The sequence below is a fragment of the Anomaloglossus baeobatrachus genome, chromosome 10 (genome assembly GCF_048569485.1).
Source record: "Anomaloglossus baeobatrachus isolate aAnoBae1 chromosome 10, aAnoBae1.hap1, whole genome shotgun sequence".
Taxonomy (NCBI): domain Eukaryota; kingdom Metazoa; phylum Chordata; class Amphibia; order Anura; family Aromobatidae; genus Anomaloglossus; species Anomaloglossus baeobatrachus.
Window position 1 is genome coordinate 39,053,221 of NC_134362.1, and position 20,417 is coordinate 39,073,637.

Below are 20,417 nucleotides of genomic sequence, written 5' to 3' on the forward strand. Positions count from 1 at the left end.
CTCTTGTCGGCGGTGTTGTTAAGGTTGAGGTATCCATTGCGGGTACGGAGGCTGGAGCCCACATGCTGCTTTCCTTCCCCATCCCTCAATTAGGGCTCTGGGTGAAGTGGGATCTCATCGGTCTCCAGGCACAGGAGACCGTGCTCCATCCACAGCTCCTGAGGACCCTGCTGGATAGGAGCCGGGTATCGTTCAGGGACATGGCCCTGCTACTTGGAGGTACTCTGGGTCCCCGTGGGGACCGCGCACAGCAACACTCCAGCATTGCTGGGTGTGCTAGTGCACCGGGGACCGCAGCGCTGACTGCGTTTTGTGCCACTATACACTCAGCGTTGCTGAGTGTGTTTGTGTAGGGGGACTGCCGCGCTGGCCGCCGCTGCCATGGGTATCACTGCGGCGCGGCTGGGACTGTTAGTGCGCCGGGGACTTCCGCGCCGACCGCGCTTATACGGCGGCCGCGCTTATAACTCGAGTCCCCGGCTTCTGCGGCCTAGTCTCTTTTTCTTCCCGCCCTCAGCCCTGCCAGTCAGGGGAAGGGCGGGACGCTGTACAGGGTATGGCTACAGTACAGCAGCACTGAGGGCTGGAGCATGCTTTGCATACTCCACCCCCCTCACTCTGCACAGTGGGGCACCAGTTCCCGCACTTTTCTGGGTCACGCCCACGGCTCACTCCTCTCCTCAGGACGCTGGCAGCCATTACTCTCAGCTCTGCTAACGCTGGAGAGGACAGACAAGCTGAAAGAGACCCAGGCAGGAATTCTGGTGCCCACACAAACGCTTTGCAAGGGCGGTAAGCAGCACCTGTGGTGCTGGCCCCACTAGTGCAGAAGTGTATTTATAGTTTATGGATTATAGTCTATACTTTACACTGTATGGTGCACTGTTGATTTTTGGCTATATCCCCTCCTGTATTGCTCAGAGGAGACAACAGCATGTCGTCCACAAATAGCAAGGGACAGACTTACTATGCTGCCTGTGCAGCATGTACGGCTATACTGCCGGCAGGTTCCACTGACCCTCATTGTGTGCAATGCTCGGCCCCTGTGGCACTTTCTCAGCCGGAGTCTCTGCTAAGGGTGACCCAGGGAGATCCACCTGTTAACGCTGTCCAGGTGACAGGGACGGAGTTTGCAGTTTTTACTGAAAGACTTTCTGAGACTATGGCTAAGATATTAGAAGCCTTGCAGTCAAGGCCAGCATCTCAAGCCAGGGGCACTGTAGAATCATTGTCCCATGGTCCCCCTCAGTTGGAACAGCAATGTCTTCCCGGGGTGTCTCATGGATCCCAGGGTGAGGTCTCTGACACGGACCGCAACCCCAGACCGCCTAAGCGAGCTCGCTATGAAATCCCCTCGACATCATCACAATGTTCAGGGTCTCAGCGAGAGGACTCTCTGTATGATGAAGCGGAGGTAGCTGATCAGGATTCTGACCCTGAAGCCGCTCTCAACCTTGATACTCCTGATGGGGACGCCATAGTGAATGATCTTATTGCGTCCATCAATGAAATGTTGGATATTTCTCCCTCAGCTCCTCCAGTGGAGGAGTCAGCTTCTCAGCAGGAGAAATTCCGTTTCAGGTTTCCCAAGCGTACAAAGAGTATGTTTCTGGACCACTCTGACTTCAGAGAGGCAGTCCAGAAACACCGAGATTGTCCAGATAAGCGTTTTTCCAAGCGCCTTAAGGATACACGTTACCCTTTCCCCCCCTGACGTGGTCAAGGGCTGGACTCAGTGTCCCAAGGTGGATCCTCCAATCTCCAGACTGGCGGCTAGATCCATAGTTGCAGTGGAAGATGGAGCTTCACTCAAGGATGCCACTGACAGACAGATGGAGCTCTGTTTGAAATACATCTATGAAGCTATCGGCGCGTCTTTTGCTCCAGCATTCGCAGCCGTATGGGCACTCCAAGCTATCTCAGCTGGTCAGGCGCAAATTGACGCACTCACACGTACGTCTGCGCCGCAGGTGGCGTCCATAACCTCTCAAACGTCGGCATTTGCGTCCTACGCTATTAATGCTGTCCTGGACTCTGCGAGCCGTACGGCGGTTGCAGCCGCCAATTCGGTGGCAATACGCAGGGCCTTATGGCTGCGGGAATGGAAGGCAGATTCGGCTTCCAAAAAGTGCTTAACTGGTTTGCCATTTTCTGGCGAACGTTTATTTGGTGAGAGATTGGATGAAATCATCAAACAATCCAAGGGAAAGGAAACATCCTTACCCCAAGCCAAACCAAAAACACCCCAACAGAGGAGGGGACAGTCGAGGTTTCGGTCCTTTCGGGGTGCGGGCAGGTCCCAATTCTCCTCGTCCAAAAGGCCTCAGAAAGATCAGAGGAACTCCGACGCGTGGCGGTCTAAATCACGCCTTAAAAAGACCGCCGGAGGTGCCGCTACCAAGGCGGCTTCCTCATGACTTACGGCCTCCTCACACCGCATCCTCGGTCGGTGGCAGGCTCTCCCGCTTTTGCGACACCTGGCTACCACAAGTAAAAGACCGTTGGGTGAGAGACATTTTGTCTCACGGTTACAGGATAGAGTTCAGCTCTCGTCCTCCGACTCGATTCTTCAGAACATCTCCGCCTCCCGAGCGAGCCGATGCTCTGCTGCAGGCGGTGGACATTCTGAAGGCAGAAGGAGTGGTGGTCCCGGTTCCTCTTCAGCAACAGCGTCACGGTTTCTACTCCAACCTGTTTGTGGTTCCAAAGAAGGACGGGTCCTTCCGTCCTGTTTTGGACCTAAAACTGCTCAACAAACACGTAAGGACCAGGCGGTTGCGGATGGAATCCCTCCTCCACTCTCAGGGTCACTCTGTGATACCCTACTTAGACGATCTGCTGGTCAAGGCACCCTCTCAAGAGGCATGCCAACACAGCCTCAACGTCACTCTGGAGATTCTCCAGAGTTTCGGGTGGATCATCAATTTTCCAAAGTCAAATCTGACACCGGTCCAATCGCTGACATATCTTGGCATGGAGTTTCATACTCTTCCAGCGATAGTGAAGCTTCCGCTGGACAAACAGCGTCCGCTACAGACAGGGGTACAATCTCTCCTTCAAGGTCGGTCACACCCCTTGAGGCGCCTCATGCACTTCCTGGGGAAGATGGTGGCAGCAATGGAAGCAGTACCTTTCGCGCAGTTTCACCTGCGTCTCCTTCAAGGGGACTGGGAGGTGGTTACGACGGACGCGAGCCTGTCAGGGTGGGGAGCAGTTTTTCTCCACCACAGGGCTCAGGGTACGTGGACTCAGCAAGAGTCCTCACTTCAGATCAATGTATTGGAGATCAGGGCAGTGTATCTTGCCCTAAAAGCGTTCCAGCAGTGGCTGGAAGGCAAGCAGATCCGAATTCAGTCGGACAACTCCACAGCGGTGGCTTACATCAACCACCAAGGTGGGACACGCAGTCGGCAAGCCTTCCAGGAAGTCCGGCGGATTCTGCTGTGGGTGGAAGACGATTGGTCGCAGTTTCAGCTTCCTTATGTGTTTCCTCCTCTGGCACTGTTGCCCAGAGTGTTACGCAAGATCAGGGCCGACTGCCGCCGCGCCATCCTCGTCGCTCCAGACTGGCCGAGGAGGTCGTGGTACCCGGATCTGTGGCATCTCATGGTCGGCCACCCGTGGGCACTGCCAGATCGACCAGATTTGCTGTCTCAAGGGCCGTTTTTCCATCTGAATTCTGCGGCCCTCAACCTGACTGTGTGGCCATTGAGTCCTGGATCCTAGCGTCTTCAGGATTATCTCAAGAGGTCATTGCCACTATGAAACAGGCTAGGAAACCAACGTCCGCCAAGATCTACCACAGGACGTGGAAAATATTCCTGTCGTGGTGCTCTGCTCAGGCGTTTTCTCCCTGGCCTTTTGCCTTGCCCACTTTTCTGTCCTTTCTTCAATCCGGATTGGAAAAGGGTTTGTCGCTAGGCTCCCTTAAGGGACAAGTCTCTGCGCTCTCTGTGTTTTTTCAGAAGCGCCTGGCCAGGCTCCCACAGGTACGCACGTTCCTGCAGGGGGTTTGTCACATCGTCCCTCCTTACAAGCGTCCGTTAGAACCCTGGGATCTGAACAGGGTGCTGATGGTCCTTCAGAAACCACCGTTCGAGCCAATGAGGGATATTTCGCTCGCACGCCTTTCGCAGAAAGTGGTTTTTCTAGTAGCAGTCACCTCACTTCGGAGAGTGTCTGAGTTGGCAGCGTTATCATGCAAAGCTCCTTTCCTGGTGTTTCACCAGGACAAGGTGGTTCTGCGTCCGGTTCCAGAATTCCTCCCTAAGGTGGTATCCCCTTTTCATCTCAATCAGGACATCTCCTTACCCTCGTTTTGTCCTCATCCAGTTCACCAATGTGAAAAGGATTTGCACTTGTTAGATCTGGTGAGAGCACTCAGACTCTACATTTCTCGTACGGCGCCCCTGCGCCGCTCGGATGCACTCTTTGTCCTTGTCGCTGGCCAGCGTAAAGGGACACAAGCTTCCAAATCAACCCTAGCTCGGTGGATCAAGGAACCAATTCTCGAAGCTTACCGTTCCTCGGGGCTTCCGGTTCTCTCAGGACTGAAGGCCCATTCTACCAGGGCCGTGGGAGCGTCCTGGGCCTTGCGACACCAGGCTACGGCTCAGCAGGTGTGTCAGGCAGCTACCTGGTCGAGCCTGCACACTTTCCCAAAACACTATCAGGTGCATACCTATGCTTCGGCAGATGCCAGCCTAGGTAGGCAAGTCCTTCAGGCGGCAGTTGCCCACCTGTAGGACGGAGCCGTTACGGCTCTATTATGAGGTATTATTTACCCACCCAGGGACTGCTTTTGGACGTCCCAATTGTCTGGGTCTCCCAATTAGGAGCGACAAAGAAGAAGGGAATTTTGTTTACTTACCGTAAATTCCTTTTCTTCTAGCTCCAATTGGGAGACCCAGCACCCGCCCCTGTTTTTTGTATACACATGTTGTTCATGTTAAATGGTTTCAGTTCTCCGATATTCCTTCGGATTGAATTTACTTTAAACCAGTTTATAATTTTTTCCTCCTTCTGGCTTTTGCACCAAAACTGATGAGCCCGTAGCAGCACGGGGGGTGTATAGCCTGAAGGGGAGGGGCTTTACTCTTTTAGTGTAATGCTTTGTGTGGCCTCCGGAGGCATAGCTATACACCCAATTGTCTGGGTCTCCCAATTGGAGCTAGAAGAAAAGGAATTTACGGTAAGTAAACAAAATTCCCTTCTTTGTGGACTTTTGTTTGGACATTAAAACCGTGTGCTGTGAACCTTAATGCCTGGATCCCGTGTCTTCTGCTGCGCAGCCGACCACGCTACCTCACATATGGTGGAGAATCGGCGGGCATGACAGCCGGTGAGGTGTAGCATCCATCCCTGGTGACCCAGCAGCACATGTCCTGGATTCGAGCGGCTATACTACAGCCCAAACCCGGTGACGCCATGGAGGACATACTAAGGCAGCAGCAACAGACTAATGCACAGCTACAAGAGGCTAATGCACAGCAGCAACAGACCAATGCACACCTGCTCCGGGCGTTGGAACGTCAGCAGCAATCCTTGCAAGCGCAGGACACAAGGCACCAAGAACAGCTGGTTCAGGCCAATGCACGTCAGCAGCAATCCTTACAAGCGCAGGAAAAAAGACACCAAGAACAGATGGTTCTCCTGGCCAAGTCGATCCGTGCCGGACCGGCAGCAACAACCCCGGGACCGGGTGACGACGGCAGCGTCCGGAAAGCGGTGAGACAAGCATTACAAAAGATGACCCCGGGGGATGATGTGGAAGCGTTCCTGGCGGTGTTTGAGCGGGTGGCCGAGCGGGAAAAGCTGCCGACCCCCCAGTGGGCTGAGGTATTGTCGCCCTATCTGACGGGGGAACCCCAAAAAGCGTACCTGGACCTCTGTACCGAGGACGCCATTGACTATGTGACCCTGAAAGCCGAAATACTGGCTCGGTTGGGGGTGAATACCTATGTACGGGCTCAGCGGGTAAATCAGTGGTTCTATGAGGAAGTCAAACCCGTACGCTCACAGGCCTATGACTTGTTGCATCTTGTAAAAAAATGGTTGCAGCCTGACACTCTGAGCCCGGCGCAAATGGTGGAAAGGTGGGTAGGACAGGGTGACCCGAGTACCCTGGACCAATTAGTGTCCCTGGTAGAGCGGCATGTGGCTACGCAGGACTTGATACGGGACACTGAGACTTTGCGTACCGCCCGTCGGTCCGGCCCCTCCAAGCCTAGGGCCAAGGACCCACCGCTGACACCGGTGCAGGAGTCCCCTACCGTCCCGTCTGAGGCCGCGGCCGCCATTCCTGAGGTCCGGAAGGTTCTGTACCCTAAACGACAACCCGTCAAGGGGGTTTCCGTCTCCATTAGATGTTGGCGGTGCCAGCGGGTGGGACATATGGAAGCCCAGTGTCCACTCACCACGGAGCCCATGGATTGTGGGGTTACCCGGCGGGGTTCAATGTATGCTCAGGTGGTGTATACCGCTGACCTGGTCTCCCCAGAGACAGAGCCCCACTTGTGCCAAATACAGGTGAATGGATGTCCGGTTACAGGATTGTTGGATTCCGGAAGCTTAGTGACCCTTGTGCGGTCCACCTTGAGGGCTAAAGTAAAGGCCACAGGACGTACCGTGGGGGTGGTTTGCATACATGGGGACTGCCGAGACTATCCCACGGGGATTGTCACCATCACAGCACCTTGCGGTCAGGTGCAACATGAGGTGGGACTTCTTAACACTCTTCCCTATGACGTGATCCTAGGAAGGGATCTGCCCTATTTTTGGACTTTATGGAAGGGACCCCCTAAGTCTCCTCAGATATTGGTCAGTCCGGGACCTGAGCCCTACAATCCTGAATCCGGGACACCTGCCGTAGGGGTCCCCATGATAGGGACAGAATGTGAACCCGATAGGTCGCCCCTAGAGGTATTGGCAGGAGAGGCTGAGACGGTCGAACCCATCCCGGAGTTGGAGGCGTCCCCGGATACGTTTGGGACTGCCCAACTCCAGGACCCTACATTAATACATGCCCGGAGTCGGGTGACAGTAATTGACGGGGTGGCACAGCTGCCCGGTGCCCAGGTAAGGTACCCCCATTTCGCTCTTAAGCAGGATTTACTCTACCGGGTAGATGAAATACGGGGCGTGGGGGTAGAGCAGTTGGTGGTGCCCCAGCCGCATCGTCGGCGGGTCCTCGACTTGGCTCATAAACACCTGATGAGTGGCCACCTAGGGGTCAAGAAAACGCAGGAGCGAATATTGCAAAGGTTCTATTGGCCCGGAGTCTTTGGGGAGGTAAAACGGTTCTGCGAAACCTGCCCGGAGTGTCAGCTTACCGCACCCCTGACCCATTTTCGCAGTCCGTTGGTACCGTTACCCATTATAGAAGTCCCGTTTGAACGGATAGGGATGGATCTGGTGGGGCCCCTCGTAAAGTCCGCTCGAGGGCACCAACACATCCTAGTGATCGTTGACTATGCCACCCGGTATCCCGAGGCGATACCTCTCAGACATACTGCAGCAAAGCTTATAGCTCGGGAGTTGTTTGCTGTGTTCTGCCGGGTGGGGTTGCCCAAGGAGATCCTTACGGATCAGGGGACCCCATTCATGTCTAAAGTGACCAAAGAGCTATGCCGGCTACTCCAGATCAAGCAGTTGCGTACGTCTGTGTATCATCCTCAAACGGACGGTTTAGTCGAGCGTTTCAATAAAACCCTGAAAACCATGCTCAAAAGGGTAATTTCAAAAGACGGGAAAGACTGGGATATGATGCTTCCCTATTTGATGTTTGCCATCCGTGAGGTGCCACAGGCATCCACGGGGTTTTCGCCTTTTGAATTGTTATACGGGCGACATCCCCGGGGATTGTTGGACCTGGCAAATGAAACATGGGAGCAAGAGCCCACCCCCCATAAAAGTGTGATTGAACACATTTTGGGTATGCAGAACCGCATAAACGCGGTCATGCCAATTGTGAAGGAGCATTTACAGGAGGCTCAGGCCGCGCAAAGCGGCCGCTACAATAGACAAGCCACCGTGCGGACCTTTAAACCCGGGGATCGGGTGTTGGTATTAATCCCCACGGCGGAGAGTAAATTCCTGGCTCAGTGGCAAGGCCCCTACGAGATAAAGGAAAGAGTCGGGGTGGTCAACTATAAGGTATTGCAGCCCGGTAGGCGGAAACCTGAACAAATATACCATGTCAACCTATTAAAACCTTGGCAGGAACGGGAAAGCCTGATGGCTGTTTTTTCCCCATCTCCCTCCTCTTCGGGTCGTTCACCTCCGGCTCCAGCGACCTCCGGAGAGGACGAACCGGAAGTAAGGATTGGAGAAGCCCTCACCAAGACTCAGAGGCGAGAGGCCAGACGGTTGGTTCAGCAGAACCCCGATGTCTTCTCAGAGCTGCCCGGTAGGACCAGTCTGATACGACATGATATTGTCACCGAGCCTCACCTGAAGGTACGCCTGAAGTCATACCGGGTACCGGAGGCTCGACGACAAGCCATATCGGAGGAAGTAAAGACAATGTTATGCCTGGGGGTCATCGAAAAATCCCGGAGTGAATGGGCTAGTCCGATTGTCCTAATACCAAAACCCGATGGCTCCTTAAGGTTCTGCAATGACTTTAGGAGATTGAACGAAATATCCAAGTTCGATCTCTACCCCATGCCCCGGGTGGATGAGCTGATTGATAGGCTGGGACAGGCGCGATATTTCACCACGCTCGACCTGACCAAGGGGTACTGGCAGGTGCCACTGACTGAATCCGCTAAGGAGAAAACCGCTTTTGTTACGCCGGAGGGTCTCTTCCACTATGTTGTCTTGCCTTTTGGGTTACATGGCGCTCCGGCCACGTTCCAGAGGTTGATGGACTTAGTGCTGGAACCCCACCAGGCGTATGCATCAGAGTACCTTGATGACATCATTATTTACAGCTCCGATTGGCAGACCCACTTGGAACAGGTACAAGCGGTGGTGGACGCGCTTCGAACAGCCGGATTGACAGCCAATCCCAAGAAATGTGCGTTGGGACTCACGGAAGCCCGCTACTTGGGCTACGTGATAGGCCAAGGAGTGATTAAGCCCCAAATTAACAAGGTTGAGGCGATCCAGAAGTGGCCTAGACCCCTGACCACGAACCAGGTTAGGGCCTTCCTGGGTATCGTGGGGTACTACAGGAGGTTTGTAAAGGATTTTGCGGGACTATCAGCCCCCTTGACGGACCTTCTCAAAGGCAAGAAGTCCGTCATGGTGCGCTGGACTTCGCAGGCCGAGGACTCCTTCCGGGCCCTGAAGGGGGTCCTGTGCGGACAGCCCGTTCTCGTACACCCTGATTTCCGGAAGGAGTTCATAGTACAGACTGACGCCTCAGAGGTCGGCCTGGGGGCAGTGTTGTCTCAGGTGGTTCAGGGGGAGGAACACCCCGTCACCTTCTTAAGTAGGAAGCTCACCCCTCCCGAGCGGAATTATAGCGTAGTGGAGAAGGAGTGCCTGGCGATCAAGTGGGCCTTGGAGTCCCTACGCTATTACCTGCTGGGACGGCAGTTTCGCTTGGTGACGGATCACTCTCCACTGGTCTGGATGAGGTCCGCCAAGGAACGGAATGCCCGGGTTACCCGGTGGTTCCTTTCTCTGCAGAACGTCCGGTTTACGGTTGAACATAGGGCCGGTGGGTTGCAGGGCAACGCCGATGCCTTGTCCCGCGGCCCGTGTTTGATGGCGGGAGTTCAGCCCCGCACGCTTGAACTGAGGGGGAGGGTATGTGAGACTGTGACCGGGGTTATCTATGACGGCCGGTATGTCTCGCCCCGGTTGTGCTCACTCCATGATAGAAAGTAAATCCACTCTAGGGTTAATGCTGTTTCCCTACAGGCTGAAGGAAGGGTTAAATAGAATCAGGAACAAGGGCAGGTGTGCCGGGTGTGGGGGAGTGAACACAACTCCCTGAGTTCTCTGCTGGAGAGGCACATGTATATTGTTGTGGACTTTTGTTTCGACATTAAAACCGTGTGCTGTGAACCTTAATGCCTGGATCCCGTGTCTTCTGCTGCGCAGCCGACCACGCTACCTCACAATTGTAATGTGGTAAATGACTATTGTAGCTGCAAACGTCTGGTTTTGAATGCAATATCTACATAGGTGTATAGAGGCCCATTTCCTTATTTCTTGCCCCGATTACAGGATGTGTCTTTGGATATCTCACAGGACGTAGACACCCTTTCCGAATCAATCACTTTTTCCGTTCCTGAAAAAACAAAATCTGTGAAAAGCCCCAGGTATGAGGATTCTTCCGACACTAATGTTGGCTACTCAGAAAATAAAAAAGCGGACCACTTACTCCGATTTTAAAGGGAACCGGTCATCTGATTTATGTTGCTCAAACCACAGGCAGCATGCATCGGGCATGGGCGCACGGTTGGAGCCAGGTACATTTGTCTCTGAAACGTTCTGGTATTTCAGAGAAAATATAGTTTGGAGATCCGGACAGGGACTATACGAATAGATGAGACTAGTGCAATATTGCCCTTGGCCGGCTTCTCCCAGCATCGCTCCAGGTGATTTACAGATCTCTCCCCATTCAAACACACCACGGAGACTTGTCAATCATCTGGAGCGGTGCGGGGAGAGCCCCCGATCCATGCTGCCCGTGGTTTTCACAGTATGAATCAGCTGACGGGTTCCCTTTAATGTGAATAATGTAAATAATTTCCCTTTAAGTGTGACACCTCAGAGTAAGAGGAACGTCTCCGTCAAGGAAAGACCCTCAAACAAAGGAATGGCCGAGAGAACCCAGAGCACAGAGAGTGACCGGGCCGCGGAGACCGGACAGATGCAGGTACCAGTCCAGCGCCTCCTGCTCTCCGCTATATATCATTAGGATTAATTGTATTGGACAATCTGAAAAATGATGATTTCTGTTATTTCTCACAGATTCCCCGGAAGATCTTACTAGACCAGCTAAATCAGAACCTCTCCGATCAGTCTCTTCCAGAAACTATATTCATTGTGCATACCTCTGATTGGCAAGGACAGGTGATGAACCGCAACATTACATTTCTATTCACCATTTGTAATTTTTCTCCAAAGCTGAACACACCAGATGTTTCTGATCACTTTGCAAAAAGAACCTCCCTGTAGTTGCCTCCTTTAAAACAATATGGGATCAGAAAATTTAAAAATGTTATATATATATATATATATGTGTGTGTGTGTGTGTGTGTGTGTATATACACACATAATATTATTATTATTATTATTATTATTATTATTATTATTATTATTATATTTTTATTTTGTTTTTATTATTATTATTATTATTATTATTATTATTATATATTTCCTTTAAACATATTATGATTTGTATTAAAAAAAATATTAGAAATCTTGCAGGGTTCCCACTGGCCACTGGGGCTATTTTAGATTGCTACTTATTTTTATTATTATTATTATTATTATTATTATTATTATTATTATTAATAATAATGTTAATATTATTATTTTTTTCTTTAAACATATTATGAGTTATATTAAAAAATATTAGAAATCTTGCAGGGTTCCCCCTGGCCACTGGGGCTCTTTTAGATTGCCACTTATTTTATTATTATTATAATTAATAATAATAATAATATTTTATTTTTATATATATTTTTCTTCATACATAGTATGAGTTATATTAAAAAATATTAGAAATCTTGTAGGATTCCCACTGGCCACTGGGGCTATTTTAAATTTTTTATTATTATTATTATTATTATTATTATTATTATTATTATTATTATTATTACAAATACAATAATAATGTATTATTATATTTCTTTATCGTTCCTTTGGGAGACCCAGACCTTGGGTGTTTAGCTTCTGCCTCCGGAGGACACACAAAGTACTACACCTAAAAGTGTAGCTCCTCCCTCTGAGCTTATACACCCCCTGGTGAGCCAGTCCCAGCCAGTTTATCGCTTTGTGTTCAGGAGGCATACATGCACACATGTATTCTCATATGATTTTTTGCTTTTTGGAAAGAGATTGAAGAAGTTAGGGTCCCCGTCTGGACCCCCGGCATGTCCCTTCTCACCCCACTGTGTCGGTGGTGTTGTAAGGTTGATTTCCAAGGCTGGAGCCTTACATGCCGTGCTCCTTCACCATCCCTCCTGGGCTCTGGCTTGAAGTGGGAGCCAGCACGGTCTCCATGCCTGGCAGGAGCCCGGTCTCCGTCCACAGCCCTTTCGGACTCTGCTGGACCGGAGCACTCATCCCCAGGGACCTGGCCCTGCGTCTCAGCAGCTAAGTACCTGAGACGTTCATATGTTGGGGGTCTATGTCCTTTATTGTATGGGGAGAGTATGTTTGCTGTATTTATTTTGGCATTTCCGGCGGGTTCTCTGGCTTTTGTCCGAGAACCGCGCCGATGGTGCCTGCGCGTCGGCCTCGCTGCTCAAATGTAGGCCCCGGCTTCGCCGGAGGCCTAGTTTCTGTTACCGGCCCTCGCATGTCACTCATGCAGAGGGACAGGCACGGCTCCTCCCGGCGGCCGTCCTGCACAGGGTAGGGACACTCCCCACTGCTTGTGCGTGACTCCTCCCCTGCAGGTCTCTATGGCCTTCCAGATCCCGCTTTCCTACAGGGACGCCCCTGTCCTGCCCCCTCTCTTCGCTCCGGCGGCCATTTTTTTGGACAGGGTTCACTCTGCGCTGGGCCATCCTGCACTCTGCATCCCTGCTGAGGTGCTGTGCATTGGGGGTCCGGGCTTCGGGATCTGGAGGGCACACAACACCGCTTCCAGCGGTCTGGTAAGCCACAGCCGGTCTCTCGTTGTGGACCTCTGTATATACTCCCTGGGGTTCATTCTCTTTGTAGAAGCTGTCCCCACTCCAGCAGCATGTCTCACACGAGGAGCAAGGCTCCAAAGCTTTATACTGTATGCGCTGCATGTAAGCTCCTGCTGCCTGAACCGAGCACCTATCCACATTGTGATGTCTGCTCTAACTTGGAGGTGCCACAGCCTGGAGTCTCACCCCCAGTGGTCTCTCAGGCTGCTTCTGCACCTGTGGCTGAACCCCCGGCCTGGGTAGAGTCCTTCTCTAGGTCTATCTCCCAGTCCTTTGCTGAGTCCATGGGACTTCTGTCCAGGACTTTGATGAATATGCATCAGCCCCCTTCACAGGGTGCCTCTAATGCTCTTGCTAAGGGTCCTTTAGGATCCCTATCATCTGACCTCCGTCCACCGGAGCTCACAGAGGATTCATCATCAGGGCACAAACCCCGTCCTCCTAAGAGGAGCCGCAGGGTTTCCTCTCCCTCCTCATCCCGCGGCTCTGATTCAAGAGCTGACTCGCAAGATGAGGAGGATGCCTTTACAGGGGGCTCGGAGGCTAACTCCATGTGCCCCATTGATCTCTCCGAGGGTGACTCAGATCTTAGTGACTTGATTGCTCCCATTAATTCTGTACTGGATCTCAATCCGCCAGTATCAGAGGAGCAACCCTCTCTGGCAGAAAAGCACCAGTTTACCTCGCCTAAGAGAGCAAAGAGTGTGTTCTTTAACCACTCCAGTTTTCAGACCGCTGTGACCAAACCCAGGGCCTGTCCTGACAAACGCTTCCCAAAGCGTGGTTCTGATGACCGTTTTCCCTTTCCACCTGAGGTGGTCAAGGAGTGGGCTCACTCCCCAAAGGTAGACCCTCCGGTGTCTAGGCTCTCAGCCCGGACCGTTGTGTCGGTGGCTGATGGCACTTCCCTTAGGGATTCCACTGACCGTCAGATTGACCTTCTGGCCAAATCCGTGTATGAAGCGGCGGGGGCCGCGTTTTCCCCAACTTTTGCAGCAGTGTGGGCTCTCAAAGCCATCTCTGCTTCTCTAGAGGAGATGCATTCTCTCACCAGGGAATCTATGCCCGAGATGGTTGCCTTAACTTCTCAAGCTTCAGCTTTTTCATCTTATGCCATGTCTGCCATGCTAGAGGCTTCTCACCGCACTGCGGTGGCTTCGGCTAATTCCCTCGTTATCCGCCGGATCTTGTGGCTTCGAGAGTGGAAGGCAGATGCTTCTTCAAAGAAGTACCTTGCTGGGCTCCCTTTTGCTGGTTCCCGGCTGTTCGGTGAACAGCTGGATGAAATTATTAAGGAAGCTACTGGCGGGAAGAGTACTTCCATGCCACAAACCAAGACCAGGAAACCTGCCCAGGGTAGGAATCAGTCGAGGTTTCTCTCCTTTCGTTCCTCCAACTGGTCGTCCTCTAAGCCCTCCGCCTCGTCCGCTAACTCAGCTAAGGACCAGAAATCCAACTGGCACCCAAAAGCGCGTCCACAGAAGACCGCAGGAGGACCTGCCACTAAGGCAGCGTCCTCGTGACTCTCTGCCTGCTCCAGCAACGTCCTTAGTCGGTGGCAGGCTCTCCCACTTTGGCGACGCTTGGTTTCAACAAGTCTCCGATCAGTGGGTGAAAGATATCATCGCTCACGGCTACAGGATAGAATTCTCTTCCAGCCCATCAAACAGATTTTTTCTCTCAACTCCCCCCTGCTCCAAGGCCGCCGCCTTCTCACAGGCTGTGGCAGCCTTGCAGGCCAACGGAGTAATTATACCAGTTCCCGCCCGGGAACGGTTCAGAGGTTTTTACTCAAACCTCTTCCTAGTTCCCAAAAAGGACGGTACCTTCTGGCCCATCCTGGATCTCAAGCTTCTCAACAAGCATGTTCGGGTGCGGCACTTTCGCATGGAGTCTCTGCGATCAGTCATTGCCTCAATGACCCAAGGGGATTTCCTGGCGTCCATCGACATCAGAGATGCCTATCTACATGTGCCAATTGCAGTTTCACACCAGCGTTGGCTACGTTTTGCAATAGGAGAAGATCATTTCCAATTCGTGGCTCTTCCCTTCGGGTTAGCCATGGCCCCTCGGGTATTCACCAAGGTCATGGCAGCAGTGACTGCGGTTCTGCACCTCCAGGGGTTGGCAGTGCTCCCTTACCTGGACGACCTTCTAGTCAAGGCTCCATCCAGCGCAGACTGTCAGCGGAGTGTCTCGCTCACTCTCGCCACTCTAGCCCAATTCGGGTGGCTTGTCAATCTTCCCAAATCCACTCTGACTCCGACCCAGAGTCTCACGTACCTAGGGATGCAGTTCGAGACTTTGCCGGCACTTGTGAAGTTGCCCTTAAACAAACAGCTGTCACTCCAGTTGGCGGTGCGCTCTCTCCTGAGGCCCCGCCGTTATACCCTCAGGCGTCTGATGCAGGTGCTGGGTCAAATGGTGGCGTCCATGGAGGCTGTTCCCTTTGCCCAGCTCCATCTGCGCCTCCTGCAGCTGGACATTCTCCGCTGTTGGGACAAGCGGCCTTCCTCCTTACACAAGTTAGTGGCTCTGTCGCCACGGACCAGGAGCTCTCTTCAGTGGTGGCTTCGGCCCCTCTCCCTGTCCCAAGGGCGCTCCTTCCTGGCCCCGTCCTGGGTGATTCTCACCACGGATGCCAGTCTATCCGGCTGGGGAGCGGTATGTCTCCACCACAGAGCACAGGGCACTTGGACTCCGTCCGAGTCAGCCCTTTCAATCAATGTGCTGGAAACCAGAGCCGTGTTTCTAGCTCTCCTAGTATTTCACCACCTGCCGGCGGGCAGACACATTCGAGTCCAGTCAGTCAACGCGACAGCGGTTGCCTACATCAATCATCTAGGCGGGACACGCAGCCGCCTGGCAATGATGGAGGTACAACGCATTCTTCAATGGGCGGAAGACTCCAGGTCCACCATATCCGCAGTCCACATCCCGGGCGTGGACAACTGGGAGGCAGATTATCTCAGCCGTCAAAGCGTGGACGGTGGCGAGTGGTCCCTGCACCCGGCAGTGTTTCAGTCGATCTGCCGCAAATGGGGCACTCCGGACGTGGACCTAATGGCATCCCGTCACAACAACAAAGTTCCTGTTTACGTGGCTCGCTCCCACGATCCTCAGGCCTTCGCCGCGGACGCTCTGGTTCAGGACTGGTCCCAGTTTCGTCTGTCCTACGTGTTTCCCCCTCTAGCTCTCTTGCCCAGAGTCTTGCGCAAGATCAGAATGGAGGGTCGTCGAGTCATCCTCATTGCACCAGACTGGCCCAGGCGAGCTTGGTATCCAGACCTACTCCAACTGTCCATAGAGATGCCGTGGCATCTCCCGGACCGCCCAGATCTACTCTCGCAAGGTCCGTTTTTCCGCCCGAATTCTGCGGCCCTCAAATTGACGGCGTGGCTCTTGAGTCCTGGATTTTGACGGCTTCTGGTATCCCCCCTGAAGTCATCTCCACTATGACTCGGGCGCGCAAGTCTTCCTCCGCTAAGATCTATCACAGAACTTGGAAAATTTTCCTGTCCTGGTGTCGCTCTACCGGCCATCCTCCTTGGCCATTTTCCTTGCCGACTCTTCTGTCTTTTCTACAGTCCGGTCTGCAGCTAGGACTGTCCCTCAACTCTCTCAAGGGACAAGTTTCGGCTCTGTCAGTTCTGTTCCAGCGGCGTCTCGCTCGGCTGGCTCAGGTCCGCACCTTCATGCAGGGCGCGTCTCACATCATTCCGCCTTACCGGCGGCCCTTGGACCTCTGGGACCTTAACTTGGTTCTCACGGTCTTGCAGAAACCCCCCTTTGAGCCTCTTAGGGAGGTTTCTTTGTATCGTCTTTCACAGAAAGTGGCCTTTCTGGTTGCCATAACTTCTCTCAGGAGAGTCTCTGATTTGGCTGCGCTCTCCTCGGAGTCACCTTTTTTAGTCTTTCATCAAGACAAGGTGGTTCTCCGTCCGACTCCGGACTTTCTTCCTAAGGTGCTCTCTCCCTTCCACCTTAACCAGGACATTACCTTACCTTCCTTCTGTCCGGCCCCTGTTCATCGCTTTGAAAAAGCTCTACATACTCTAGATCTGGTGCGTGCTCTCCGGATCCATGTGTCTCGCACCGCTGCGCTTAGGCGGTGCACCTCTCTTTTTGTGCTAACCACAGGTTGGCTCAAGGGCCTCACTGCTTCTAAGCCGACCTTAGCCCGTTGGATTAGGTCGACCATTTCGGAGGCCTACCAGAGAACGCAGGCGCCTCATCAAAGCACACTCGACCAGAGCTGTCGGTGCCTCTTGGGCTTTTAGGCACCAGGCTACGGCTCAACAAGTCTGTCAGGCTGCCACTTGGGCTAGCCTGCATACCTTCTCGAAGCACTACCAAGTGCATGCTCATGCTTCGGCAGATGCGAGCTTGGTCAGACGCATCCTTCAGGCGGCGGTCGCCCATTTGTGAAGTTAGGTTCTGCCTACTTCTTAGTTTTTCTGTTTATTTCCCACCCAGGGACTGCTTTGGAACGTCCCAAGGTCTGGGTCTCCCAAAGGAACGATAAAGAAAAAAAGTATTTTGTTTACTTACCGTATATTCTTTTTCTTATAGTTCCATCTTGGCAGACCCAGCACCCTCCCTGTTGCCTGTTGGCAATTTCCTTGTTCCGCGTGTTTTCACCGGCTGTTGTCGTGGACAGAGTCTCCGGTTGTTCCGGCTCTTGCTCTGTTCTACTTGTGGGTGGCTATTCTCCTTCAGCTTTTGCACTAAACTGGCTGGGACTGGCTCACCAGGGGGTGTATAAGCTCAGAGGGAGGAGCTACACTTTTAGGTGTAGTACTTTGTGTGTCCTCCGGAGGCAGAAGCTAAACATCCAAGGTCTGGGTCTCCCAAGACGGAACTATAAGAAAAAGAATTTACGGTAAGTAAACAAAATTCTTTTTTTTTTCTCTTTAAACATATTATGATTTATATTAAAAAAATATTAGAAATCTTGCAGGGTTCCCCCTGGCCACTAGGGCTATTTTAGTTTCCTACATAATAATAATAATTAATATAAAAATACATTATTATTATTATTTATTGTTTTGGGTTTTTTTTTAAACATTATGATTTATATTTAAAAATATTAGAAATCTTGCAGGGTTCCCCCTGGCCACTAGGGCTATTTTAGTTTCCTACATAATAATAATAATAATAATAATTAATATAAAAATACATTATTATTATTATTTATTGTTTTGGTTTTTTTTTTAAACATTATGATTTATATTTAAAAATATTAGAAATCTTGCAGGGTTCCCCCTGGCCACTAGGGCTATTTTAGTTTCCTACATAATAATAATAATTAATATAAAAATACATTATTATTATTATTTATTGTTTTGGGGTTTTTTTTAAACATTATGGTTTATATTTAAAAATATTAGAAATCTTGCAGGGTTCCCCCTGGCCACTAGGGCTATTTTAGTTTCCTACATAATAATAATAATAATAATAATAATTAATATAAAAATACATTATTATTATTATTTATTGTTTTGGTTTTTTTTTTAAACATTATGATTTATATTTAAAAATATTAGAAATCTTGGAGGCTTTTCCCTGGCCACTAGGGCTATTTTAGTTTCCTACATAATAATAATAATTAATATAAAAATACATTATTATTATTATTTATTGTTTTGGGGTTTTTTTTAAACATTATGATTTATATTTAAAAATATTAGAAATCTTGCAGGGTTCCCCCTGGCCACTAGGGCTATTTTAGTTTCCTACATAATAATAATAATAATAATAATAATAATAATAATAATTAATATAAAAATACATTATTATTATTATTTATTGTTTTGGTTTTTTTTTTTTAAACATTATGATTTATATTTAAAAATATTAGAAATCTTGGAGGCTTTTCCCTGGCCACTGGGGCTATTTTAGTTTCCTACTTATTATTATTATTATTATTATTATTTTATTTTTTTTTTTTCTTTAAACATTTGATTCATATTAAAAAAAAAATTAGAAACCTTGCAAGATTCCCACTGACTACTGGAGCCATTTTAGACTCCTATTTACTGTTATTTGAGAAAATTCACATGCACATTAGGAGCAATAAAATAACAAACAACCCTATCTTTTCTATTGAAGCATCTAATGAGTGGGTGCAAAAGGTCATTGTGAATTGAGGGAGGTCAACTGTGACATTGTCTATTGTGACTGGTGGATCTATGTATAGATTTATAATACTGGTCATTGTAAACCTGTCTGTGATGATAATGAGATGTCTGAAAAAGCTTCTGTATGAAACAGAAAGTATGAGTTTAAAGTAAAACCTGTGGTGTAAAAATTGTAAGATTCCTATTTTATTTTTCAGAAAAATTATATAAAAACTAAAATTCTAATTGCTTATTTTTAAACAATACGTAATTTTCTGATGACACTTTCCTTTTAAACCCTTTACACCTCTCCAATATACTTTTTAATAATGTATAAGTGAATCCCATACTTGACAGATGGGATTCACTTTCATTGAATGTTTTCTTGATTGTCTGTGATTATTGATGACTCATGTTTTTTCTTTGTCCTTCCCTTTTTATTACAGTTTATCTCCAGTCTATTTCAGCAGCAGCATAAGCCATGTGTGTGTATCTCCTGTTCTTCCGATGTCCAGTGCGCTCTGTCTGCAGTTCTTACCCGAATACAGCGACAGTGAGTATATGCATTTTTTTTTTTGCCCAAATAATATTTCTAAAAGTTTTCAAAACTTTAAAAAAGTTTTGTAAAAAGATGTTAAAAAAAATTCAACCTCCCTTTTATTTCCTTCCTTTCCTTGTTAAAAATAAAGGGAAAAACTAAGTTTATTTTTTATATTTTATCTCTTTATTTTTCAGAAGGGAATTAAGAGGGAAGTTAAGTTGTTTTTCGTTATATCTTTGTTAACTTTTGTTTCTTCATCGTTCCTTATGGGAGACCCAGACCATGGGTGTATAGCTTCTGCCTCCAGAGGACACACAAAGTACTACACTCAAACGTGTAGCTCCTCCCTCCGGGCTATATACACCCCCTGGATGACAATCTAACCAGTTCAATGCTTTGTGTTTCAGGAGGTCACACACACACATGCTTTCTCTGATTTTTAATTTTTAAGATTTTTGATTTCAAAGATATGGAAGAAAAGTGGGTCCAGTCTGGACTCCCGGCATGTCCCTTCTCACCCCACTGTGTCGGCGGTGCTGTTAAGGTTGACTTTACAAGGCTGGAGCCTTCACATGCCGCGCTCCTTCACCATCCTCTGAGGCTCTGGCTTGAAGTGGGAGCCATCACGGTCCTCTCTGCCTTGCAGGAGACCGGTCTCCATCCGCAGCCCTGTCAGGATCCTGCCGGACGGAGCGTTTAACCCCCCCCCCCAGGGACCTGGCCCTGCGTCTCAAAAGCTAAGTATTGAGACGTTTTTTCAGGGGTCCCGGGTACATTTATTAAGGGGAGAGTGTGTCTTTTGACTTTGCTGTGAATTCCGGCCGGTTCTCTGGGTTTTTCCTGAGAACCGCGCCGAGGGTGCCTGCTCGTCGGCCGCATGTCAAAATCTAGGCCCCGGCTTCAGTTGCGGCCTAGTTTCGGTTTCAGTCCCCC

General features: G+C 50.1%; 1 protein-coding gene across 1 annotated transcript in view; it reads left to right on the forward strand.

Annotated features, from left to right (window-relative positions):
- The window catches only part of PACS1 (phosphofurin acidic cluster sorting protein 1), a 141,671-nt gene that overhangs the window by 59,366 nt on the left and 61,888 nt on the right, over window positions 1–20,417 (forward strand). Inside the window, exons 12-15 of the mRNA XM_075326269.1 lie at window positions 10,180–10,274; window positions 10,717–10,834; window positions 10,930–11,031; window positions 19,390–19,496. Coding sequence (XP_075182384.1) covers window positions 10,180–10,274; window positions 10,717–10,834; window positions 10,930–11,031; window positions 19,390–19,496 — 422 coding nt within the window. The remainder of the gene's footprint in view (window positions 1–10,179; window positions 10,275–10,716; window positions 10,835–10,929; window positions 11,032–19,389; window positions 19,497–20,417) is intronic.